Source organism: Perca fluviatilis, chromosome 4 (genome assembly GCF_010015445.1).
Source record: "Perca fluviatilis chromosome 4, GENO_Pfluv_1.0, whole genome shotgun sequence".
NCBI classification, from domain to species: Eukaryota; Metazoa; Chordata; class Actinopteri; order Perciformes; family Percidae; genus Perca; species Perca fluviatilis.
In genome coordinates this window covers 41,937,936-41,963,024 of record NC_053115.1, presented here as the reverse complement: position 1 = coordinate 41,963,024, position 25,089 = coordinate 41,937,936, and the positions used below count along the sequence as shown (strand labels likewise).

Below are 25,089 nucleotides of genomic sequence, written 5' to 3'. Positions count from 1 at the left end.
AACCTTTTTTCCTTGGCGCCCCCCCTACTCATGTCTAAGAAACGCTGAGCCCTTCTTGATACAGAGGAGTTATCAGCACTGTTACATTTCTCCGCCATGTTTCATTCATGCCGTGGCAGCAGGAAAAACGAGCATACAACAAAATATATAGTTTTCATACAGACTTTTGTATACATTATATACTCTAGTGTATTATCATTTGTTTAACATGTGCAAATTTTTTTTTTTTTTTACCTCAACCTCAAACCAGATAAAGACCTGCGCCCCCCCTGTGATCTTTGCCGCCCCCCTGGGGTCCCCAGATTTGGAACCACTGTCCTAATGCATGTGTGAGGCAGGAGGTCTGGAAATCTATTAAAAAAAAAAAAACGCTTTTTCAAGCAGTTTGCTCTGCTACAAATGCCATGTATTAAAGAGGCAAGATACTTGGTTAAAAATTCAAAAAGAGGGGTTTCATACAAAATACCTTATCTTTAGTAGATTAGTTTATTTTGAACATGTTTTGAGAAATAACATATGAGTGCAAGCAGAAAAAAACACACACAAACTAAATCCTGAGCAAACACATCTTTCACAATTCCAGTAACTGATTACAATTTAGGATTTCCATGTTCAAAAAGAATAGGACTACTTTTCTGGTCCCACCCTGCTTTCTCTTGTATTTTAAACAGTATATTTTTTTCTTTACTTATTTACTTACTTTATACGATTTTTTTTACATGATTTGCATAAATACCAACATATATACATACCCACATTTTTCCTTTAAAGTTGTTAACAAGTTGTGTAACGGAATTAAACTGATGCAGCAAGCCTGCACCCAGAGTTCAAGGCGACCCATAATTTGCAAATTAACTGAACCTATTCTTCAATAAGTTTTTTCAGTAAAACAGATGTGAGCAACACATCAAAAAAGTAGTCATTAGCAGTCATTACCATGGCATGGTACTGTTGGATAAACTCGAGGCTGTTGCCAACTTTTAGCATTATTGTATTTTGTCATTGCTGTATTTTTCACAGAAGCAGTCAGACTTTAAGCATTAAACTGAAAAACAGAATATCCGGAACAAGAAAAGGCAATGTTTTATTATGTTGTTGAAAAATAGGAATGAATTCAGCATTAATGTTATTTAAATCACCAACATTAGCAGAATTGAACCGATGGAAACTGAATGAAACACTTTTACAGACAGAATATCTTCTGTATTACATCAAATACAAAAGGAATTCAAACATTGATTTTAACGTAACTTAAATCTCGACTAGAGTTTAACATTTCTTGATCTCAACACTGATTGGCTGCTTAAACATGCAGTTTTTGAATAACTTTTCTTTATCAAATCAGCTTCTGCAAAGAGTTTGCTGGTCTACACGGCTCAACACACACAAGTCAAAATAATTTAAATATGAACAATATTGATTAAACAAAAAGCAGATTTTAAAACTAAACAATCAAGTCTAATAATCATGAAGAAATTCCCCTGAAGAAATAAACATGAATATAATCATCCTGTTTATCTCTAAATGTTGTCATCCACTATCACACGCACATTTACTGGTAATATCTTCACCGGGACGTCAGCATCAGAGAAGAACTAGACGTGTTCAGCTCTCAGCTCCACTGTTTTCCCTTTAACCCTTGTGTTGTCTTCCCATCAACCATGAACTTGTTGTCCTACTTACTGACGCTTTTATACATTTTTTTTGCCTTATTTCAATGTTTATTTTATTTTATTTATGGTCAATAAACCTAATTTATGACATTATACCTAATTTTTGAGTTAGAAAAAGTAGAAATTATACATTATTTTAACTAATAGTTCAGATCAGAGGATGTTGAGTGGATACTGTTTTAAAACCATGTAAAATTATTGTTTTCAAATGCTATAAAATTGAATAAAACATCCAAAATTCAATGGAAGTAATCAGTAATTTTACCTGCAAAGAATGTTGTATGCATACAATGTACATCCATGCATCCAAGTTATTTTTGGGCAATTTGGTTGAACAAAACCAATATTTCTGATATAAAGAACTGTAAAAACGGGTCAAATTTGAACCGAGGATATCACAAACGTTAAGAAACAAACATCATGAATATAATCATCCTCTTTATCTCTAACTGCTCTGCTCTACTGTCACACACACCTTCACTGGTAATATCTTCAGTGGGACTTTATACCAAGTTTTAATGAATGGAAACATCTTCTCAGAGAAAGTGTGTGTGAAGGTGTGTATGTGTGTGTTAGTATCAGCATCAGAGAATGACAGCATTCCTCTGTTCCAGTCCAGAGTCACTCTGATCCTCTGGAGCTTCTTCTGCACTACGAGATCAATGGATGGAGCTGGTGCTGACCGTGCTGAGTATTTACCTTCATAGAACTTTATTCTCCATAATCCAGACCGTATGCTTCCCTTCCTCTGGGCAGACTCTGCTAACACACCCAGTGACCAGCGTTTACCGTCTCCAACCTCGACATCCCAGCTGTGACTCCCTGAGTTAAAGCCCTCAGAGCCCAGGACAAACCAGCATTTATCAAACCTCTCTGGATTATCAGGAAGGTCCTTTCTCTCTCCTTGTCTCACACTGGTCAGATCTTCAGACAGGATGAGATAAGGATGAGCAGTGTTTGGGTCCAGAATCACAGGAGTGTAGGAGACCATGTCCTTCATCTTGTTCCAGATGTTGAAGCTCAGGTTGCCCAGGTGTTTGGCCTCATCTATCAGAGCTCCTGAGAGCAGCTGTGGATCATCCAGCAGGGGGCGCTGCTGGACTCTTTCCACTGCAGCCTTGTAGTTGATCAGGAATGAGACGTCTTCAGCTCTCAGCTCCTCCTCTGTGGCTCTGACTGTGTCTGAAAGAGCTGCTATCTCTCTGCTCAGACCCTCCATCTTCTCCTTCATCCTCTTACTCTTCTGCTCCTCATCCTCCATCAGTGGAGCCAACCTGGCCTCCTCTTCCTCTTCTAGAAACTGGTGAAGCTTCTTAAACTGCTCCTTAATCTGCGTCTCTGTGCGTCGGGCCTGGACCTTCATGTGTTTTGCTGTCTGATCAAATTTCACTTTAACTCTTTGAAAAACCTTTATCTTCTTCTTTAAGGGCTCCAGAGTTTCCTGAAGCTCCTTCCTGTGTTGTCGTGCAGCTTCATCGATGGGTCTGATTCTGTGGTTGGAGTGTTTTTCTGAATGCAGACAGATGACACACACTGGCTGCTGATGGTCCAGACAGAAGAGTTTGAGTTTCTCAGAGTGCAGACTGCAGAGAGCCTCTGAAGCTCTCTGATCTCTCTCCAGTAAGAAGGCCTCACACAGGTTCTTTAACACCAGGTTACAAGGTGGATTGGCATTTGAGGATGTTGTCTTACAGACTGGACACTCCTGTGTTGGTTTCTGTGTCCACGATCTCTGCAGACAGTCTTTACAGAAGCTGTGGCTACATGATAGAAAAACAGGATTTCTAAAGACTTCCCGACAGACCGGACAGCAGAGATCCTCCTCTGATCTGGAAGCCATTTTTTTCTTCGAGTGAAGCTGAAAACACAGCAGACAGAAAGTACAATCAGTGATGGCTCCCGTACCTTTTCCACAAACTTCACCCGAGATATATACGTACATATAAGCACATGAGATGCGTCTGTGCCGCCGACTTCTTGGGAAGGACTTCTGACTCATTCTGACCATAAATAAAGACTCAAAGAAAGACTTATGTGCTGCATTGGTAGATGCCAAACATATGCCAAACTAAGCTATATGGAATATCATTTCACATATGAAAGAGGTGTTTTATCTTAATTTATGTACAATTAAAATAATTTCTCACTATATTTCCAACCAGATTTTAAGCTGTTGGCTTAAAAAAAAACATTTGCCCTCATACAGGGGCAAGTTAGTTAAATAAACCGAAAGGATGTTGTACCAGGCTGTAAACATGTTTATTTCTGCTGTGAAATTGGGATTTTTAACAACGGGGGTCTCCTAAAGTGGCCACTCAAGGAACTGTAGTTCACTAACACACATGACAAACACCCTTTACAGCATCTTACTGATATATTACATAAATAAAAGACTTTATATGACACAAGTTAGCATTAGCTTGTGGTTCTCAAACCTCTTTTCAATAATGTTCCCCCTTTGAACAGTGTTTTTAAGCCATGTACCACCAGCACAAATAGTTTTTGGTAGGAAAAAAAAAAATAATAATAAAAAAAGTAATTATAAAGAAGAACAATACAGCAATGTCAGCGATAGCTTTACTAAACAACAGCCTTGTACCTGGAAAACATTTAAATTCTGATGGAAAAAGGAGACAAAATCAGTTTTTTTTCCAAAAGCAGCACAAAAGTCTGTTATTTTCAATGAGTCTGTATGGTCGGATGACCGTCCCAAGATGGCGGCGGCAGACGCATTTCACAAGCCAGAGGCAGTATCTACATCTATCGCTCCAATGAACAACAGCGACCAATGCGGTATTTAGCCTAAGTATAAATATATGCGACTTCACATTTTTTAGTCAAACTCACCTTCAGTGTTTGGAGTGTCAGCAGGTTGTTCAGTTTTCCACTTTTCTGTCCTGTAGCTGAACTCACCCAGGGGAAGTTGTTTTGTCCGCCCGGCCGGCGACCATCGCGGATTCCTCCAGGTGAAAGTGTGTGAGCACCACATCCACGGTCGTCCGCTCTCCAAGTTGTTGGTGGCTGTTTTGCAGTAAAATAACAAAGAATGAAAAGGAAATATTACGGCGTTTTACGCCTGTTTACAGACTGTTCCCTATGTCAATGACCGTTCCATACGTATTTTACGTTATTTTATTCTCTGGGCGCATCAACAACTTTAGTCCGTGTGGCAAACAGTAAAGTTACAGAATATCCCTTCCCCTGGTTTCCCATCAGCCCGTATCTTGCGCTCTGATTGGCTGTAGTTTTGCAGCTGCATATTGGAACGGATGCACGGATCCTAATGCACGTGAGGCAGGAGGTCTTGAAATCTATAAAAAAAAAGTAATATTAATGATACAAGATACTTGGTTAAAAATTCAAAATGCGGGGTTTCATACCAAAATATATCATCTTTATTAGATTAGTTTATTTTGAACATGTTTTGAGAAATAACATGTAAGTACAAGCAGAAAAAAAACACACACAAACTAAATCCTGAGCAAACACATCTTTCACAATTCCAGTAACTGATTACAATTTAGGATTTCCATGTTCAAAAAGAATAGAAGGAAGTTTAAAAAAAAAGATTCTGGTCCTATACCTGCTTTCTCTTGTCTTTTTAACAGTATTTTTTGTCTTTACTTATTCATATGTATTTATATATTTATAAGATTTGCATACATACCAACATATATAAATACAGACATACCCACATTTTTTCTTTAAAGTTATTAACAAGTTGTGTAACGGAATTAAACTGATGCAGCAAACCTGCACCAATGGTGTTCAAGGTGACCCATAATTTACAACTTAACTGAACCTATTCTTCAATAAGTTTGACCCAAGCCCATATGTAATTATTTGTAAAATTATGTAAAATATTACCAGTGCCATTGTTCCAGTCAAACAGATGGGAGCAACACATCAAAAAAGTAGTCATTAGCAGTCATTACCATGGCATGGTACTGTTGGATAATAAACTGGAGGCTGTTGCCACCTTTTAGCAATATTGTATTTTGTCAGTATTTTTCACAGAAGCAGTCAGACTTTAAGCATTAAACTGAAAAACAGAACATCCGGAACAAGAAAAGGCAATGTTTTATTATGAAACAGGAAATAATTAAGCATTAATGTTATTTAAATCACCAACATTAGCAGAATTGAACTGATGGAAAATGAATGAAACACATTTACAGACATAATCATCTTCTGTATTACACCAAATACAAAAAGAATTTAAACATAGATTTTAGCGTAGCTTAAATCTCAACTAGTTTAACATTTCTTGATCTCAACACTGATTGGCTGCTTAAACATGCAGTTTTTGAATAACTTTTCTTTATCAAATCAGCTTCTACAAAGAGTTTGCTGGTCTACACGGCTCAACACACACAAGTCAAAATAATTAAAACATTAACAATATCGATAAAATTGGAACAATATTGGACAAGAAAGGCTTTCAATCAAAATCCCCCCTCGCTCGACAGTGTGCGTGTGTCCCAATGCACCATCTCTGCTTCCATTCACACTTCTGTTGCCTCTAACGTCCGTTTCGGAGCATCAGAGGGCAGTGCTGGCATTTCAGTAGAACCGAAATTAGGCACCGAAATCTGCTTTACTATTGGGTCCGGTAGATACCAGTTGTTAAGGCACCGGTGCCGTGTAAGCACTGGGTTTCGGTACCCCACCCTACTCACACCAAACATCAACATGTCAATGGATGAAATAGACTAACATCACAACCTCCACCCCCCAACTGCATTACGTGTCTCTGGGACACAATCAGACCAGAAAAAGCAATCCAGCGATTAATCGTCCCATTTGTGTGACGTCCTGTTGTGTTCTTTAACCCCCTAGTGTGGCACAAGTAGACTTTATTTTTCATAATTACTGTTTCCGTCGGATCGTTTATAGACCTTGAGATTTCTGACTGCAGTTGAAGACCGCTCCATTTCACCGAGAAAGAGAGCCAGAAAAGAGACCGAGGGACTGAGGAAACAGTCAGCTGTTACACAAACTACCAGTGCTTGCTTTTTCATTTTTTACTCTCATAGTGATTTAAAACCTTCTTGTGGCAGCAATAGAGGCAGTGATGTTTTCTGTTTCCTGTACGGCACTCACACTGCCTCAAAACACACTGACAAGTCTGATCCACACGCACATGATTGGCCGCCGCAGGGTGACGTCTGGTTGTGTTTCTCTAAAAGTTGAGTCGGTCTCAACTTTCCGCCACAGGCCGCTGCCTTTCTTCCCCGCTCCCTACCATACTGCCTACTATTATACGCTACTCTTTGTAAACAGAAAACCAGCATGGAGGCCAGTGAAAATGTTACGGTGGTTACTTTATTGTTTTTTAAATATCTGTTACGTATTCAGTCCCTCTGTCAAACTCGTGCGGACTAATTTGATGTTTTAGTCGAAGATGGGCGGAGTTTGTGGCAGTGATGATAGACCCTACCGACACAGCCACAGCAGCGTGCCAGAAAAGGGCCGAAAAATTGCTTATCTACCTGGGTTGTCCTGTTTCCATCACTGCCGATCGAACTGGAGCCAATAAATACTAATGCAGTATGCAGGTATCTGTCTTTATCTCTGTTGTTGCTGTTGTACTGCAGCAACAACCAAATGTCCCCGCTAGGGATCAATAAAGATGTAACTTATCCTATCTTAAAAGTAATGAGACACAAATAATAAAAAATAAATAAAAATCAAACGTCTTTATTTAAGTCATTGCTGTGAAAATGATTGATTTGGCTGAACTTATGCACTTATTTGCTTTCTTGCCAAGAGTTACATGAGAAGTTTCATTACAGTCTCGTCTGTACGGTAAATATGATGCCACCGCCAGCATCGAGTCAGCTTAGCTTAGCATAAAGAGTGAAAACCGGGGAACACAGCTATCCTGACTCTGACCTAATGTGATCAAAATCTACCAACAACCACCTCTAACATATGTTATATGCTGTTTGTTTTGACCTATAAAATGGCGAAACAATGCGCTGATCACATGGGACTTCAGTGACAGCCTGGTTTTGGATTTTCGTTGGCTCCATGAATGCAGCGTCTGGCCAAGACGTCCCATCAACATCTTCTGTTTCATCAACCTGTTGTACGAGGATCCCTTTAGTACCAGTTGGTGCACGAGATCATGAAGCACATGTTGTCCACCTTCCTGTTTCCCATCTGGCACTGGGGCAGCTCTCCTGGGGTTTCTGTGGAAGCAAAATATTACTAAAATGAGCCCTTATCTTTTCAAAATGTGCGCAATATGTTGGTTTTTTGGTGACGTTATTTGTAAGATCACTAAGAGTTGAAGACAACCTCTGAAACCAAACTTCATCCTTATAAAGTCACTTCTTAAGGAAATAAGACAAAGTAAGTAACGATTATTGAGTATGATTAATTTATACCAGACTGAGTGGATATCTTAGTCTTTGCAGACTTGTATATGTTGAATGTTTAGTTTTGTATTGTAGAGTCTATATCTTTTGCATAACTGCTTTTATCTATGCTCTCTTTTAAGGATCCAATATTATGCTCATTTTCAGGTAAATATTTATATTTTGGTTTCTACTAGAACATGTTTACATGCTTTGAAAACCAAAAAAGACATTATTTTTCTCATGTTGTCTGTCTGAAACGCTCTGTTTTAGCGCCTGTCTCTTTAAGCCCCCCCATCCTGGAAAAGCCAAGTCTGCTCTGATTGGTCAGCATTTCCAGGTCTTCCGTATCTGCAACCTCCAAGTTTCTGCACTCTCATTGCAGCCGAGGAATGACTGTCAAGGCACTTCCTACCTATATATAGTATAGTTGTGACATCACAACCGTACGGAAGTCCTTACGGCTCGTTTGAAGACACCGTTTTTGAATACGGGCTGTGTGCATTTCTTTGTGGATTGAGCGTTTTAATACTTAACAGTATTTATATAGCACCTCCACCTGCTTTATTATTTTTTTTTAAAAGCCACGGAAAACTCACTTTTAACAATATGAGACCTTTAAAACCACCAGATACCTTTGACATAAACAATAATTGCTGGTCTACCACTGCCTCGATCAGTTAGTTTCTTTGTGTTATCGTGTGACTTTTGGAAGCAAACTAACGTTCAAGCTTCTGTGCCGCGTTGCGTCTAAACTTAGGACAGCTAACGTTAACTAACTAACAAGCTTCAGCACCGCATTACGTCCAAACTTAGCACAGATAACTTTAACTAACAAGCTTTTGTGCCACGCTACGTCCAAACTTAGCACAGATAACGTTAACTAACAAGCTTCTGTGCCACATTACATTCAAACATAGCACAGCTAACGTTAAATACCTAACAAGCTTCTGTGCCGCGTTACATCCAAATATAGCACAGCTAACATTAACTAACAAACTTCTGTGCCGCGTTACTTACAAACATAGCACAGCTAACGCTAACTAACAAGCTTCTGTGCCGCGTTACTTACAAACATAGCACAGCTAACGCTAACTAACTAACAAGCTTCTGTGCCGCGTTACATCCAAACATAGCACAGCTAACGTTAACTAACAAACTTCTGTGCCGCGTTACTTACAAACATAGCACAGCTAACATTAACTAACTAACAAGCTTCTGTGATGCGTTACATCCAAACTTAGCACAGCTAACGTTAACTAACTAACAAGCTTCTGTGATGCGTTACATCCAAACTTAGCACAGCTAACATTAACTCAGCTAGTACTATCGTTCACATTATTCATATGGATTAGCTTGTGGTAACCTACGTCACTGCTTTTTGCTGGAGGCTAAAGGCTAAGTGGGCGTTTCCATTTTTAAACCCAGAAAAGAACTTAGATGGAGTCAGAATTTTAGTACAGTACTTGAGTAAATGTACTTGGTTACTTTCCACCACACCAGAGTATGTAGTGTTTACCTTCAGCAGCAGCAGATCCGGAGCTGTCAGTATTGGCAGACTCTTGATGTTTTTCAGTCTCTTTTTCTCTCTCCTCAGCCTCTCTTTCATGGCTCTGCTCTCCTCCCATCATCACTGTCACACCTGAGCAACAACACACAGGTTAGTGTACATATTCAATGGTTTTAACAATTTAAACAGGCAATAAAGTCCCACCTCCAGATAGTTGTCTTTGTTCTGAAGTTCTCTTTGACGCAGCAAAGCGTTGTTATTATTATAAGTAATAGAGAATTTTTGATAATACTATCAAAACAAATGACACAAAAGGTGGGATAAGTTCGGCTCAGACCTGAACTTAAAGCTTCACTGGTGGAAACTACAGAGGCAGAGATTCAGCGTGACTTCTGTCTCAAAAAGAGACACTGAACGCATTCAGATCTGAGAGAAACTCTACATTTGGGCAGTGTGTGTGTTGTCGGGGATGAAATGGAGACATAGAACAGAGAGTCAGAGTGGGCAAAGATAGAAAGACTTTGATAGAGAGAGAGAGAGATGCAGATTGAGAGGGGGAAGAGAGAGATCCCACGTTATCAGCTCGGACATCGCTAATCCTTCCAGAGTGATCCATGACGCCAATCCAATCAAACACGACTCAATCAGTTTAGCTGATGGGATCGTGTTACTCTGCTTACTTTACACGATCGCTGGGCGAGCCGCTTCCCGGTGGTCTGTAAATGCATGCTGGGAAATTACACCATCATGAAAACAGCCGAGCAGCAGCACTGTCCAATGGGGCTGCAACCAATGACTTGTTTTAATTCAATCTATTGTATTTTTTTTTCTTATTCACTGTACAGCAATATGAAGACAAATATCGGGATCTTCCCGATTCCAAATTATTATTTCTGTGTGTTTTGTTAATACATATTCAACAGAACTCCCCAACACCTGGAAACACACACGTGAAGACTATCTTTCTTATTTTGAAAAGACTGAAGTCTGACACCATCTCATATCTTAAGACAATCATCTCACATCTAATGTTAAAGACACAGGGCCCTATTTTAATGATCTAAGCGCACGGCGTGAAGTGCCTGGCGCAGGTGCGTTTAGGGCGTGTCCAAATCTACTTTTGCTAGTTTGACGGGGAAAGAAAGGGTCCGTCTCTCTTTGCTGTGTTCCGAGGCACTTTTTTGACCAACTCGGGAGACTGATCAGTCCAACTGCCTTTTCTCCCGACAGTCGGGCCGTCTGGTCAGTGTGTCTGCAGCTTTAACACCAACACACAGGTATAAACTTCAGGTCAATTTCCAGTTTAGAAATCAGTCTGCGACAGTGGAATTACTTGAAAAGTAATTTGGTGTAAGGTCGGCATAAGGTGAAAAATCAGTGTAGGTCCTCTTTAACCCTCCTGTTGTCCTCGGGACAAATTTGACCCATTTTCAAAAAGTCTCTATATCAAAAACTTTCTTTCTACAAATTGTCCCAAAAAAAAAATAAGGTGGATGGTTCCATACAACGCTATTTAATGTAAAATAAATGACCAGTTCAAAACTTTCAATTCATTTGGGTATTATATTAGATTTTATAGCATTTGAACAAAAATTGATAGGTTGAAAAAAGTGACAAAATGTTCGGGAAAACCTTTTTTTTTTTTTTTTTCCCCCCCCCCCCCCCTCTTTTTCCCCCCCCCCCTACAAATTTTTTTTTTTCATTTCTTTTTTTTTTTTTTTTTTTACCCCCCATACCCCCCCATCCTTTTCTTCCCACTACCATTTTTTTTCTCCCCCCTTTTTTTTGTTTTTTTTTTTTTTTTTTTTTTTTTACCATTAAAACCCCCCCCACCTCCCATTATTTAAAATTAAATAATTAACAAAAAAATCCTTAAAAAAAAAAAAAAAAAAAACTTAAAAAGAATATTGATAGAGACATCAGAAAAAGTGACAAACTTGGAAAAAACTGACAAAAAGTCAGAAAAAGCTTCAAAAGCTTGATAAAAACATGTAAAAAATATATAAACTAAAATTGACAAAGACATTGGAAAAAACTTGGGGAAAAAAAGCCACAAAAGTGTTGAAAAAGACGACCAAAACATTGGGGAAATTTTTTTTTCATTTTGACCCAGAATGACAAAAAGCTGCGTGATCGACAGTAAGACAACACGAGGGTTAAGTACACATAGCGTAGCAGTAGACTGAATCACGGTGACACGGCACTAACTCATTTTATTACCTCCAGGTAGACAAATGGCTGTGGATTTGAATGGCGGAGATATGTGAAATGGGCAAAACTTGGGGCATTTTCCGCCTTTAATCTCCAGGACAGCCTGAGAGGGGAGAGACATGCAGGAAACCTGCCGCATGTCGAATTTGAACCCCAGGCCTCAGGCGTGCTCTACCAACTGAGCTACCCGGGCGCCCAAATCGGCAGACTTGTCATTCGCTTTTCATTTTTTGGATCGCCAAGATACATGAGTCACAAGCTGGTGGACGTTTCTGTCACTGTATAGAAAATGAAGACAAATGTCACCACAAGCTGTCGCCGACTCTGTACCAAACAGGAACAAAATGCTGCTGAATATCTTCACACAGCACAGTGACAAACGGAGATTGTAACCACTGTGTCCATACCAAGGGCGTAACTTTGGGTTCAACGTTGGGGGTGGGGGTTGGTGGTTTTTTTCACAACAATTTGTGCCTTTTCTGCATCATGTTATGGATGAGATAATAAGATTATTCTTAAATTTAGTCCCTATGTTAAGGTTAGTGTTACTTTCCATCTGTAGTCCATTGCTTGTGGATAATAGGTTGGGTGTAATTGGCTACCAAATTGGGAGAAAGGGGGATAAAATCTGATACAAATTTATGAAAAAGGAAATACATACTAGGGCCGCAATTTTGAAAAAAATCTTAGAAATGTAGGGGGGACATAGGGCTGTGGGAACATAGGCACGCTCCTGTGCAAATTTCTTTATTTATGTAAAGGAAATTAAAAGGTTGAAAGGTTTTTTGGTGGTTTGCACTGGCCAGTTTTGATTATATCCCCCCTTTAAATTACGCCTATGGTCGATAGGAAATAATGGGCGGCAGTAAAGAAGGGAGCGTGCCTTTTAAAAAAACGAGAGATGAACTGCCTCGCAAATGTGTAACGGCTGCAGGTTTCCGGACGAAGCAATAACTTGTGACAATTCTCACATAAAAGTTGATTGTGGGCCCCAACCTTTAGTCCAGACCTAAATATAACATCAGAGGGGGAGCTTCTGCTGGGCAGACATAAAACATTAACCACAGCCGAGCTCAGGCGGTGAGTCAGAAATAGAAGATAAAGAGGAAGAGAATGGATCCATGGAGCAAAGTTTATATCATGACTAAAAATACTTTGGATCTGGAGTAGTAATATATTTAGAGCTGCAAAGATTAACCGATCAATCAATTAATAATATGCATTGTGCACATTACTGTTCACTATTACTTTTTGCACTTTATATCCCACTCCATCTGTACTTGTCTTGTAATTTTTTGTCTATATTATGTTGATACAGTTTGTGTGCCATATTTACATATTTGTCTACTACATGTTTATTTGTTGAATGTATAGAGAGTTAACCTACCAAAGTCAAATTCCTTGTATATGTAAGTATACTTGGCCAATAAATCTGATTCTGAATAAAACTGATTCTGCAAGTTGGTACTGCAGAGTTAGATCAACGATCTGGGCAGAGTTCAATACCCGGTCTGGGGGAGCCGGGCTATTTTTTTGGGGGGGCTTTTCCCTTTATTTGATAGTGACAGTGGATAGACAGGAAATGTGGGCGAGAGATGGGGGATGACAAAAAAAAGGGCCGCAGGTTGGACTCAAACCGCGCCGCTGCAAAGAACTCAGCCTACGTGGGGCGCACGCTCTTACTGGGTCAGCTAGAGGTCGATCCGGGGCCGGACCTTTCTGCGTGGAGTTTGCATGTTCTCCCTGTGTTATCCAGGCTACGACACCCGAGGAAGGCTCAAGCCGACACGCGTTGGTGTACCTTTAAATGTCTTGCAAAATTAATCATACTTTTTTGTAAGCAACCTTAAAACTTTTAGGGCCCTATTTTAATGATCTACGTAAGCGCACGGCATGAAGCACCTGGCGCAGGTGTGTTTAGGGCGTGTCCAAATCCACTTTTGCTAGTTTGACGGTGGAAAAAAAGGGTCTGGGCGCCTGGTTCTAAAGGGTTGTACTTAGTGTCTTCATTAATCAGAGGTGTGTTTTGGGCGTATTGCTATTATGATGGTGTATTTGTATTTGCAACGTAATATTTTTATTTGTAATCTTTTGCATGTGTGTGTGCTGCGCATCCCTGTGTGTGTAACAAGCATAGTGCGCGCGCTGTGCACGAGCCTAGGTGCAATTTCCTAATGTGCTGTTAAAATAACAATGAAATGCTGACTTTATTGACTTTAGACCAGGTTTTGGTTGGTCAATGGCGCGATCACTCACCGCTGCCTCAAGATAGCAACACGCCCAAAATGCACTTGAACTGTCGAGATGTTACATCTGACTCAGTATGTCAAAGAGTCCACCATCGCCATTGAGCTTTCCGATGCTTGCTAGGTAAGCCATCGTGATATGCATACCTCCCAGTCTCATTGTAATCTTTCCTTGTAAGGGCGATGGTTTGCTCCACAAGATCTGTTGTGCTTTACTATAAATGGCATGGTTTGCTGTCACAAGAATATATGGTGCTGTCCCAGTTCTGCAGCAAGCTGTACAAGTCATATCATAGTCGTTATAGTGTTTGATAGATATAACCACCAACACTCAGTCAAAGATCTTGAAAGATAAAGAAGAGGCACCATTCAAACCAGCAGACGAACACATATCATCACAGGACAAACAAGTGTTCCAAACTACAGAAAATACCTCGGGATCAGTGGAAACAAGGCTGCTCTATGTAGCTTTGTCAGCACCTACATCGCCAGTACTGGGCAGTGATGCCACGTAACGCGTTACTAGTAACCCGTTACTCTAATCTGACCACTTCTTTCAGTAACGAGTAATCTAACGCGTTACTATTTCCAAACCAGTAATCAGATTAAAGTTATTTATCCAAGTCACTGTGCGTTACTATTTTTGTCATTTTCCTTAAAATATATATTTTTGCTTTCTTCTTGCGTCTCGGAGAGTGAAGTCACGTATGCGACAAGTCACGTTTTCAGCATGAGGACAGGTCACGTTTTCAGCATGTGGACAGGTCACGTGTACCACACAGCGACAAACGTAAACAACAATGGAGGGAGGAGAGAGATGCGCGCTTTCTAGCTGGAAATACAGTCACTATTTAGAGTTTGTGTAAGCTAAAGATGGCAATATTAAGGTTCGTTGTACACTTTGTGCTAGTGGCGACTACGTCAAATTTGAAGAAACATTTGGAGTCGCAGCACTGCAGTCAGACTTACAGAGCAAGTCCCAGCAGGTGGAGCGAAGCAGAGAGCAGGTCCCCCACCACCCAAACAACAAAAGATGGACTTCGGTGCAAAACCAGTATGCGGGGGAGAGTTGAAGAAGTTGGTCGGGCAGTAGGCCTATGTTGTAGCGGAAATGCTGCCCTTAAACACGGTTGACTCGCTCTCTTTCGTGCCATAATAAACCAGATCCCTACTACTGGCAACGCTGAGCTGCCTCACAGTAAACCGGTTGTCATTTTTATGTTGAGGCTGTAGGGGTGTTGTCGGCAGCTGCTGCATGTAACTAATAAAGTAACTTGTAATCTAACTTCGTTACTTTTAAAATCAAGTAATCTGTAAAGTAACTAAACTACCTTTAAAATCAAGTAATCTGTAAAGTAACTAAGTTACTTTTTCAAAGTAACTGTGGCAACACTGGTACTGGGCCAGTGGCCACTTTAGGGAGGTCAGCCCCCCATGATGTTACAACTGCAACACACCACTGTCACTCATCTACATTGTCATCAGTGAAATATTTGGACAGTTGCAGGGCAAGAGCAAAACTCTGTGCAGGTCAAGCCCACTGAAAGACACTGGCATTTGGTGGCATCGTTGCAGTTTCCGTCTTTACAGTAGAGGTGGGTGATGTCTCTAACTTCTTTAGGTGCTGGTGCCTTCTGGAACATCACAGGTTCAATGCACCCATCTTCTCTGAGCCTCCATCCTCTACCAAATGGGTTTTAGAGACGAGGGTTGAAGATCGCGTGGACACTACTGTTGGTACAAGGCACTTACAAGTGCTTAGAGCCTTGTTAGAGCCTTGTACCAAACAGTAGTGTGGCGTCACAGCCACCTGGTCAAACCTCTTCTCTGGAACCCAGATAAGTGACAGTGGTGTGTTGCAGTTGTAATATCATGGGGGGCTGACCTCCCCAAAGTGGCCTTTGGAGATAGCCTAACCCCCAGAATGGCTACCAAAAGCAGTTCATGTTCCAAATGGTTGCTGCTAGAAAAAAACCAGCCTGAGAAAAGCTGGAGATTCAGTGAGGAGTGAGCTCATTCCCCCTCCCAGGGTTTGTTTTGTTAGATTGCCATTAGTTTGATTTAAGACAGTAATTTAATTTGTATTGTGTGAAGTTAAGTTATAGTTTTATTAAAAGGCTCATCAAGGTCAAACTGCAATCCTGACTCCTGGTCTCCTGTTTGTGCTATGGTAAGGTGTTATCTTTCCATTTCAATCTCTGTTTCCATATGGACTGTATAGTACAAGGTGCCATATGAAATATTTCATTATTAAATGTATCTTATATTTGAATTTCTCAACATTCTTCTCACCACTGATAATGAGCTTTGGACTTGAGAATAAATTATGTCAGTGTTCCATTTTCTTTAATTTTGGACACCTCATACAATGAGTGAAAGAACACCCTGATTTGTCATGCTATATTTACATATTTGGTATTGCTGGATTCAGCACAACCCCACCATTCCAACAAGCCATCACAGCTGTTTCTATGATCATCCCTGGCAAAGTAACCATAAAGTAAAGGAAACCATTCTGCATAGATATTTATTTTTTGCATGTTCGCCTATTTTAGGTATGTGTTTATAGGTCTCTAGTTATTCCATACATCAAGATATTCACATCCAGTCTTTTCTAGTAGGTAATGCAACTTCCTGACTACAAACTTGCCAAGTGTCAAAGCTCTCAGAGCTTGTGTGATTGATCTGCATTAGTTTTTATGCCTTAACTCCCATACGGACAGGCTATATTTTAGTCCTTTTTTGGTTTTGGGGTGTATTACAATATCTGTTAATTTAACAATCTTAGCAGTAAAATAGTTTTAGCCAAGAATCCATTTCACATATGGGAGACCTTAGAGATGAGGAAAAACATTGTTGGGTTTAGTTCTACCTCCGGTAGGGGTATCTCAAAAACTAAAGCCCTTTTGGACCATTTGTCACTAGCCTATATGGGAAAATGACAACTGCGTCGGTCTTAAAGGTCCCATGACATGGTGCTCTTTAGATGCTTTTATATAGACCTTAGTGGTCCCCTAATACTGTATCTGAAGTCTCTTTTATATAGACCTTAGTGGTCCCCTAATACTGGATCTGAAGTCTCTTTTATATAGACCTTAGTGGTCCCCTAATACTGTATCTGAAGTCTCTTTTATATAGACCTTAGTGGTCCCCTAATACTGTATCTGAAGTCTCTTTTATATAGACCTTAGTGGTCCCCTAATACTGTATCTGAAGTCTCTTTCCCGAAATTCAGCCTTGGTGCAGAATTACAGTCACTAGAGCCAGTCCCACAATGAGCTTTCCTTAGGATGTGCCATTTCTGTGTCAGTAGCTTTAAATGCTATTGAGGAGGAGAGAGGGGGGGGCAAGGTGGAGGGTGGGGGCGTGGCCTTGACCAACTGCCACTTTGCTCGTTTGCAAGCCATGATGTCTCTCTCTCTCTCTCATGGGTGGGCCAAATTCTCTGGGCGGGCAAAGCAGAGAAAGGGGAGGTAACCTTTCTCCTTATGACCTCATAAAGGGAAGATTCCAGATTGGTCCATCTGAGCTTTCATTTTCTCAAAGGCAGAGCAGGATACCCAGGGCTCGGTTTACACCTATCACCATTTCTAGCCACTGGGGGACCATAGGCAGGCTGGGCGAACTCATATTAATGTTAAAAAACCTCATAAAGTGACATTTTGCCATGCTATGGGACCTTTAAACTAGCTGGGGCTTTGTGCTGCGCTGCGCCAGGTGCAAGATAAAGTGTTAAGTGCCTGGATATGGGTTCCTTAGGTCATAACTCTTCCTCCTCTCTGTGAACTTGATGGTGTTAAGTGTGGTTAAAAGGACACCAGAAGCGCTCCTGCAACTTTTTTCTATCGATGAATCATTTTGAAAACTGATGGCAGCGTGTTAAATGTGAATATCTTCTATTTTCTTCTCTCCTCTGTGACAGTAAACTTAATATCTTTGAGTTGTGGACAAAACAAGACATTTGAGGACGTCATCTTGGGACTTTTTGGGAAACACTGATCCACATATTTCACCATTTTCTGAAATTTTATGAACCAAACAACTAATCTATTAATTAAGAAAATAATCAACAGATCAATCGACGATGAAAATCCATTTATATTATCTTATCTTGATTTTTTTCATTCTTTTTCCTTCCAAATAAAACTTAATTGGACCCAAGCCGTTCAAATGTAACAGGCAAGCACGGTTAACACAATAGTGTGAGCTACACATTCTCCATTCATGAATTTAAGAGCGTCTCAATCCGTCGCCTCACTTCCCCTCCTCAGCTGTCTGTGCCGAGAGTAAGCCGGGCTAAATATAGCTCTGCTCTCTTTCTTTGAGATATTGTTTAGTTTTGTCTCGTGCGCTCTTCTTATCTCCGGTGCTGCCCCTCTTCGGTTGGAAATAAATTGAATCTGTCGTTGCTTCTCTGAGGACTTGACACAAAACCTGCACGTGTCCCTCAGTGTGCAGCTGCAGGGCTCACGTCAGCTGCTCCCTTATTCCCTTCTTCATCTTCTCTTTCCTCTTCGCTTGCGTGTGGCTTAATAGCTATAAGGGTTGGTAGTTTGATTCCTACTGGGAACAACTCTATAGTCTGAATCAACAGAAGTGCATATCCAGGATAATTGCCTGACAGAAGAATCATTCACTTAACGAAGCAAAAATGATCCCGCTCTCGTCTCCGGAAAACACCAGGATCTCACAATATTTGTACCCATAAGTACATTAATATGCGCACATAAATGCATGATTCACTGAGTTATGCTGTACGTCAACCCAGTCTCATGGCAGTTGGTGAAATGGTCACGTTATTTAATCTATTGACTCATGTTCACAGGGACGTTTTTGTCATGGTAGCCAGCATGAAAATGTAAACTAATGTATTTAAATGGGAAGCATATGTCATGGTCACAGCACGACTACGGTAGCGAGTAGTATGAAATCTGCGTAAGGAGGTTGGTTGGGGGGGTGAATGGGTCAAACAATTCCGGACTTTCACCCCGGAAGCCGGGGATCGCGTCCCGCGTGTGGCGTTTTGTTTCCCCGTTAACCGTCCCGTTATTGTCGCGCTTTACCTGCGGCCGTCTCCCGCCTCCACTGGGAAGCTAACGTTAGTTTAGCTAACCGCTAATTCGGCTAACCGCTAGCTGACAGCTTGATTCAGTCTAAAATAACATTAACTCAAACTAAACACTGGGAAAAGCAGGCTACAGCTAAATTAAGACTTTAAAGTGATAACAATAAAGACAAGTATCGATTGATTGTATTTTAAATGAGCACAAGTAAAGTAGACTATATTTTAACGGTTATTTTCAGGTTTTATTTTGAGGGTCTTTTAAAGTGTCAAAAACTAAAATATTAACGATTTGTCCAGTGGTGGTCGCTCCGGTGTTTATTTAGTACAAAAATATGCCGCCAGTTGTGCCGCCTGGCCGTCAAGTGTTTCAACATTGTTTTCAATGCATGCCTGATACAAATAGTGTAGGGAAACCATCACGTTTTCTATTACGTATTAATGCGCATGCGCATATCGGATCAGGCAGGCAGCACAGATGGCGTACCGACAACGACTATGGTTAACTGCTCCTCAGATCTCTACAGGGTAAATCCAGACAGCTAGCTAGACTATCTGTCCAACCTGAGTTTTCTGTTGCACGACTAAAACTACTTTTGAACTTATAAGTGTTCCACCAAAACAAGTTCCTTCCCGAGGCTATTTTGCAGAGGCACCGTGGCTCTGTCCGGCGCTTAGCGTCGCCCGAGGCAATTGTGATTGGTTTAATATTCTCCAATCCCGGAACGCTGTGTGGACTAGAGTCAGACTACTGACTACAGCCTTCATGAATTCATACCACTGTAACCCAAAGAGTGTGTTTATTTGTTCTTCTTTTCTTCAGTAAATGAAACACGTTGGGCATGAATAGAGTTCACCCACAGGGAACTAATTGGATAAATAATCTCCCACCAGCAGATTGATTTGCCTGCAGTCCATCTGCATTATGGATTGGCTTAAAGTGAGAGTGAGTTTGCCTAATCTTTATTCTTCCTCCACGATAAGGAATCCCTGAATCAGGCCTATCAGCTGATTGGTGTTCAGACTGGGCATCAGAAGAGACATTAAAGCTGAGGAAACAGAAAACCTGTAGTTGCCTCCAACTTAAGGTGGACTGGGTATAAACATGTAGCCTTTAACGGACGGCAAACCCACCAAAACTACCTCTTTAATACTCTCCTGTAAATGAGTTGTAATTTCAGTTTTTTTCCCAACCTGGACTATACTTTCATATGCATTGGTGAATAAGTGAATAATGTAAACAAAAATCTTTAAAATTGGTCCAGTAACCGCTGTAACCGGCAGCCGTGAACCGGACTGAAATGTAACCCTATAGGACAAATGTTCAGCGTGAGTTAGCGTCCACTATAAATTAAGTTTTTGCCACTGACAGACTCAGATTATTATTCTAAGTGTCGGACAACATTATGGAAAGGATCCCTACAGAGATAGACCTTTTTGTTAAAGAGTAAGATCCTTTTTGTTTAAACGTACAATATGTAATTTTCTGCCGCTAGGGGTCTCTCAATCAAAACAATGGATGTAAACACAGACTTTTGATGACGCTGTGTAGTGGCATTATGGGAGTTGTAGTTTAACACAATTGCTGATTAAAATAGATCTTGTCACGGATAGGTTTATCCATTACAGTTTTATCCTTGTCATGTTTAGTAACGTCTACATCATTCTGATAAAATAGCTGCAGTTTCCCCCACATAATTACGTTTTCTTTTTTTGATTTGTATTGGTAGCTAACGTTAGCTAGCTAGTTGACCAGTTAGCGATCAAGCAAGCTAACATTAGCCAGCAACTAACAATATCACAATATATTTCACCTCAGTGTCACTTTTTGGATGTTTTCAGCACCTGGGGGAAAAGGGTTTGTTGTAATGTTACTCAACACCTCTGAGAGACTTAGCTACTTTGCGACTGGGGCCGAGCCACGGTCCCAGAGATACCGGCCGAGGATACGCTGAGAGACTTACTTCACGGCTGGGGCTGGCTGCCGAGTATCTTTGGGGCCGCGGCTCAGCCGAGGATACGCCTAGCTACATCAATAGGATGGCTGACGGGTGTTGCTTTTGGACTCTCCCCACCTTCACCTTTTGTCCACAGGACAGTCACCATTTGTGGGTCAAACGTAACTTTAAAGAAGACCTTTCAAGAAAAATTTCAGCACAACACCGCGGCCAGCCAGACTCGGACGCCTGGGGTGATATGGTAACTTTCTGTTACTGCTGTTAGCATCGTTATCAACCAGTGCTGGAGTTTGTGCTGGCTGGGTTCGGATTGTTGTAAGTTTATAAGAGTGGCTGGCTGCTGGCTAACTGTGGATGTGTCGTGTCCCCAGGGCTGTTGTCCGCTCTCATCCCAACTGAACTAGTCCCTTAGCGGTGGGGATCGAGGCAGAAAAAACCGGGTGGAATAGCTGGCTAGATTTGTCTTCTATCTATACAGCTATCTAACTGTTAGCTGGCGAACGTAATCGTGGGTAAGCCCAGTGCTGTTTGACGGTAACTTTACCTTGATCAAAACAATTATACATAAAAGAAGTGTTGAACAATGTTGTAACCTTAAAACGTTAACGTTCCACCGAGCATTAGCATGCGCTAACGCTAACGTTACCTGTCAGCGTAGCACATTACGTTAAGCTGGATCAATTGATTTTGAAATGTATCAATAAATAAGATCTCTGCTGTATTACTGTGTTGTAAGTGGCATGTAATCAATGACAAAATGATGCTGTGTGGCAGAAAGCAAGCTGTGTAACAGTTACTGAGTGTCATTTTTAGACGTTTTAATGCAGAAATGTTACATATTGTACCTTTAACCAGAAACCGCTGCCAAACCCAACAGACTCCATGTAAATAAACAATACTTTTTAGCGTGTATAGAGCCAGCTTATTTCCACATGAATTAAGGGTTTATTTCAACCAAACCACAGTGGTGATTGTTGGAACAGTGGAAATACGAACTAAGACGGATTTTGATAGATTTATTTTGTTTCTGTCGACTTTGAATGAAGTGTGTTAAAATTTAAAAATATTGATACCTCTTTTCTCTGCAAATCTCACAATTTGAAACTGCCTCTGAAAACGGGCAAATCTCAACAAAGCTGGAAGTTGACATCAACCTCCCAAATCCTCCTCATTTGGCTCAACCTTCTATCATTGTAACGCCCCAAAATTTACATACTAGGCCACTAACTGATCTGAGGTCAGTTAGTCTTCTAAATCTAGGTTGTGCAGATCTCTGCTATTACATTACAAAATTCACTTCTGAGACTTTTTTATGCGAGAAATCAACTATATAAAACTCAAATATGGGCCGTTTTATGAAAATTGATGGCTAATTGCAAATTTGGTAAGTCAGTGTCGGACTTCACAAGCTCCACAATCTGCCGAGACAGGCGGCGGCTGCTGGCCGGGTTTGCTTGCTCCCTGCCGGCCTCTCCCCCTTCACAGACACCCTGAGCTGTGTACTTTAGAAAAGAAGAAAGTTTGGAGGTTTTGCAAGGATATTGAAAATGAACCACGGTCGTAAATGCAGTGTTCTAGACTGTACAACGGAAGAGCCTACTGGCCCAGAGAAAAGGGTTTAGAACGAGTATATCGGACAATGGAGCTGGAGTTGTGGATCTAACGCAGCGCTGCAGAGGCACTGGCAGAGGACAGGCTTGCAGGGGTTCACTCTCCTCTCCCCACCTTACTAGCTGCAAGGTGAGTTCTTTGGTGGAGGTTTTTTTTATGTCGCAAGAGTAACGTTAGAACAACACTATAGTTATAATGAAAGTGTTGAAACGTTTTTATTTTGTCTCGGCTGTTTTAGCTGCTGCGGCTCGCGCCTGGGCATGTCTGGGCATGTAACAGACAGTGAGTCTGTGTTTGTGTATGTGCGCTGTGCAGCGGTGTGTGTGTGTATGTCAGTGTATGTGTGTGTGTGTGTGTGTTTGTGTGTGTGCGCTGTGCGCAGGGCAGCAGTGTGTGTGTGTGTGTGTTTTGAAATATGAGACGTGCGTCTCCAATGTATTGTGTATGTGGTTCCTTATCAGCCAGCGCGCAGCTCATCTAAATATTCATGAGCATACCATATTTGGAAGAAAAGCTGTCGTTCCAAATAGAGCCAAAACACAGGGATGCATAAGGGCCAATAAAATATCAACAAGGCCATTTTCAGCCCAACCAATGTTAAATACCCTATTAGGAGACCATAAGGAACAGTGTGAAATACCCTATATAATCATTCTATCACCCCTTTAAAATGGAGTTTGGTGAGTTTGGCGATAGCGATTTCGGGGCTGTTTCAAGGTAAACAAAAAAGCTCTATGTCTGTGTGGATCATTTCCATAATGTTGTCAGGCACTTCGAATACTAATCTGAGCCGGTCAGCGACAAGCACGACACTTTTAGCCCTTTAATGTTAGTGTTAACGAGTTGACCTTATCTTAACCACAGACTGTGTCACAGGCTTCACACTGTTTTAGTGCACATCTGTGTTATGTGACAGAACAGAGCTGACATGTTTACAACAGAGAGAGAGAGAGAGAGAGAGAGAGAGAGAGAGAGAGAGAGAGAGAGGTGTGTGTGAGCTGCTGTCGGGAACAGAAATTAATTTTATCCCACCTAATCGACCCCCTCGTATCCTACGAGACCCGTCCGTCTCTGTCGGCCGCCGGTTCCGATTAGTTTGCGGTGTTTCCAGGCAGAGTATCCCAGCAGACGTGTCGGTGGAGCGGCTGACTCCAAAGATCGTTTATAAAAGAGATAATGTATCACTCCGCGCGTTATATCAGACTAGCCACAATAATAGAGCACTGTGACGATGGAACAGGGACAGGTTTTAACCCTCCCGCTGTTGTCCTCGGGTCAGATTTGACCCATTTTCAAAAAAGTTTCTATAGCAGAAATTTTTTTTATAAAAAGAATGTTGAAAAAAAATGACAAAAGTGTCAGGAAAAGCTTCAAAAACATGTCGAAAAAACACACAAAAAACGTCAAAAGGTGCAGAAAAAAACGTTGGGAAAACGTAACAAAAATTTTGAAAAAAGTGACAAAAACATTGGTGGAAAAGCAACAAAAGTGTCAAAAAAGACATCCAAAACGTTGAAAATAAGTTTAAATTTTGACCCAAAAAACACAAAGTTGCATGGTCGAAGTGGGAAGACTACACAAGGGTTAAGGAAAGTCAAATCAGCTCTACTGTCATTATATTGAGAGGTCTGACAACAATTATAGACATAAAATCACTAAGAACACAAACAATAAAGCACAGCGACCAGCAGCCATTCTGTAACAATGGGATCAATGTAAACAATAGGCTGGTTATGTTGCGTTATTGCACGATAATAGTGTAAGGAAACATGTTGTTAAAATGTGGCGCTGGATGACGACATGTAGCTAATAACATGAAAAATATAAACAGCCCGGTGTTCAACACACCACCAATTTAAATAGATGTCTCTTGTTGGAGCGGGACATGCCTGAATTCTTTTTCCAGTGTTCTTTTTCCTTTTTTTCTGAACGTTTCTTCAAACATTTTTCTCTAGGCTACTGAGCGTTGAACCATGAGTAGAAAAAGCAGATGTTGAAATGTTAGCAGACAAAAACACAGAGAGGAGTGAGACCTCTACCTGATCTTGGAGGCTCTTTGTCTCCTCCTCCGCTCTGGCTACCCCCTCCCCACCTCCCCCACACCGACCCGCTGCAGTGACGTCACACAGGTAGCGAGCTAATGGTAGTGTCAACAAAACAAGACGTCACACCGAGAGGCCAACGTGATTGGCTCAGAGCGCCCCAGAGATCCCGGCTGCCACACGAGGAAAAGGGGAGAAGGACCGTTGCTATGCAGGTTACTGGAGAGGGAAGCCCCACACACACACACACACACACACACACACACACACACACACACACACACACACACACACACACACACACACACACACACAGACACAAACATCAGTTGTGAAGCAGCTGACGAGAGAAAGCAGCATGAAATGATCTGTTGGGGACAAATCTGATCTATATATCTATAGATATATAGATAT

At 41.0% G+C, this 25,089-nt stretch overlaps 1 protein-coding gene and 1 long non-coding RNA gene across 2 annotated transcripts; both read right to left on the bottom strand.

Moving 5' to 3' along the window:
* Nucleotides 1–1,854: 1,854 nt before the first annotated feature.
* LOC120556746 (nuclear factor 7, brain-like) lies at nt 1,855–4,732 on the bottom strand. Its single transcript, XM_039796463.1, has 2 exons — nt 4,521–4,732; nt 1,855–3,531 (listed from the first exon to the last, which is right to left on the bottom strand). The coding sequence occupies exon 2, from the start codon at nt 3,511–3,513 to the stop codon at nt 2,119–2,121; it is 1,395 nt and encodes a 464-aa protein (XP_039652397.1). The 5' UTR covers nt 3,514–3,531; nt 4,521–4,732; the 3' UTR covers nt 1,855–2,118.
* A 2,621-nt stretch (nt 4,733–7,353) lies between these two features.
* Nucleotides 7,354–23,811, bottom strand: LOC120556755. The gene is made up of 3 exons (XR_005638887.1): nt 23,666–23,811; nt 9,555–9,677; nt 7,354–7,867 (listed from the first exon to the last, which is right to left on the bottom strand). It is a non-coding gene; the product is annotated as an uncharacterized LOC120556755 (long non-coding RNA).
* Nucleotides 23,812–25,089: the final 1,278 nt, after the last annotated feature.

Coding starts and splice junctions, on each gene's coding strand:
- LOC120556746 (XM_039796463.1), bottom strand. CDS start 3,513: ATGGCTTCCAGATCAGAGGAGGATCTCTGCTGTCCGGTCTGTCGGGAA.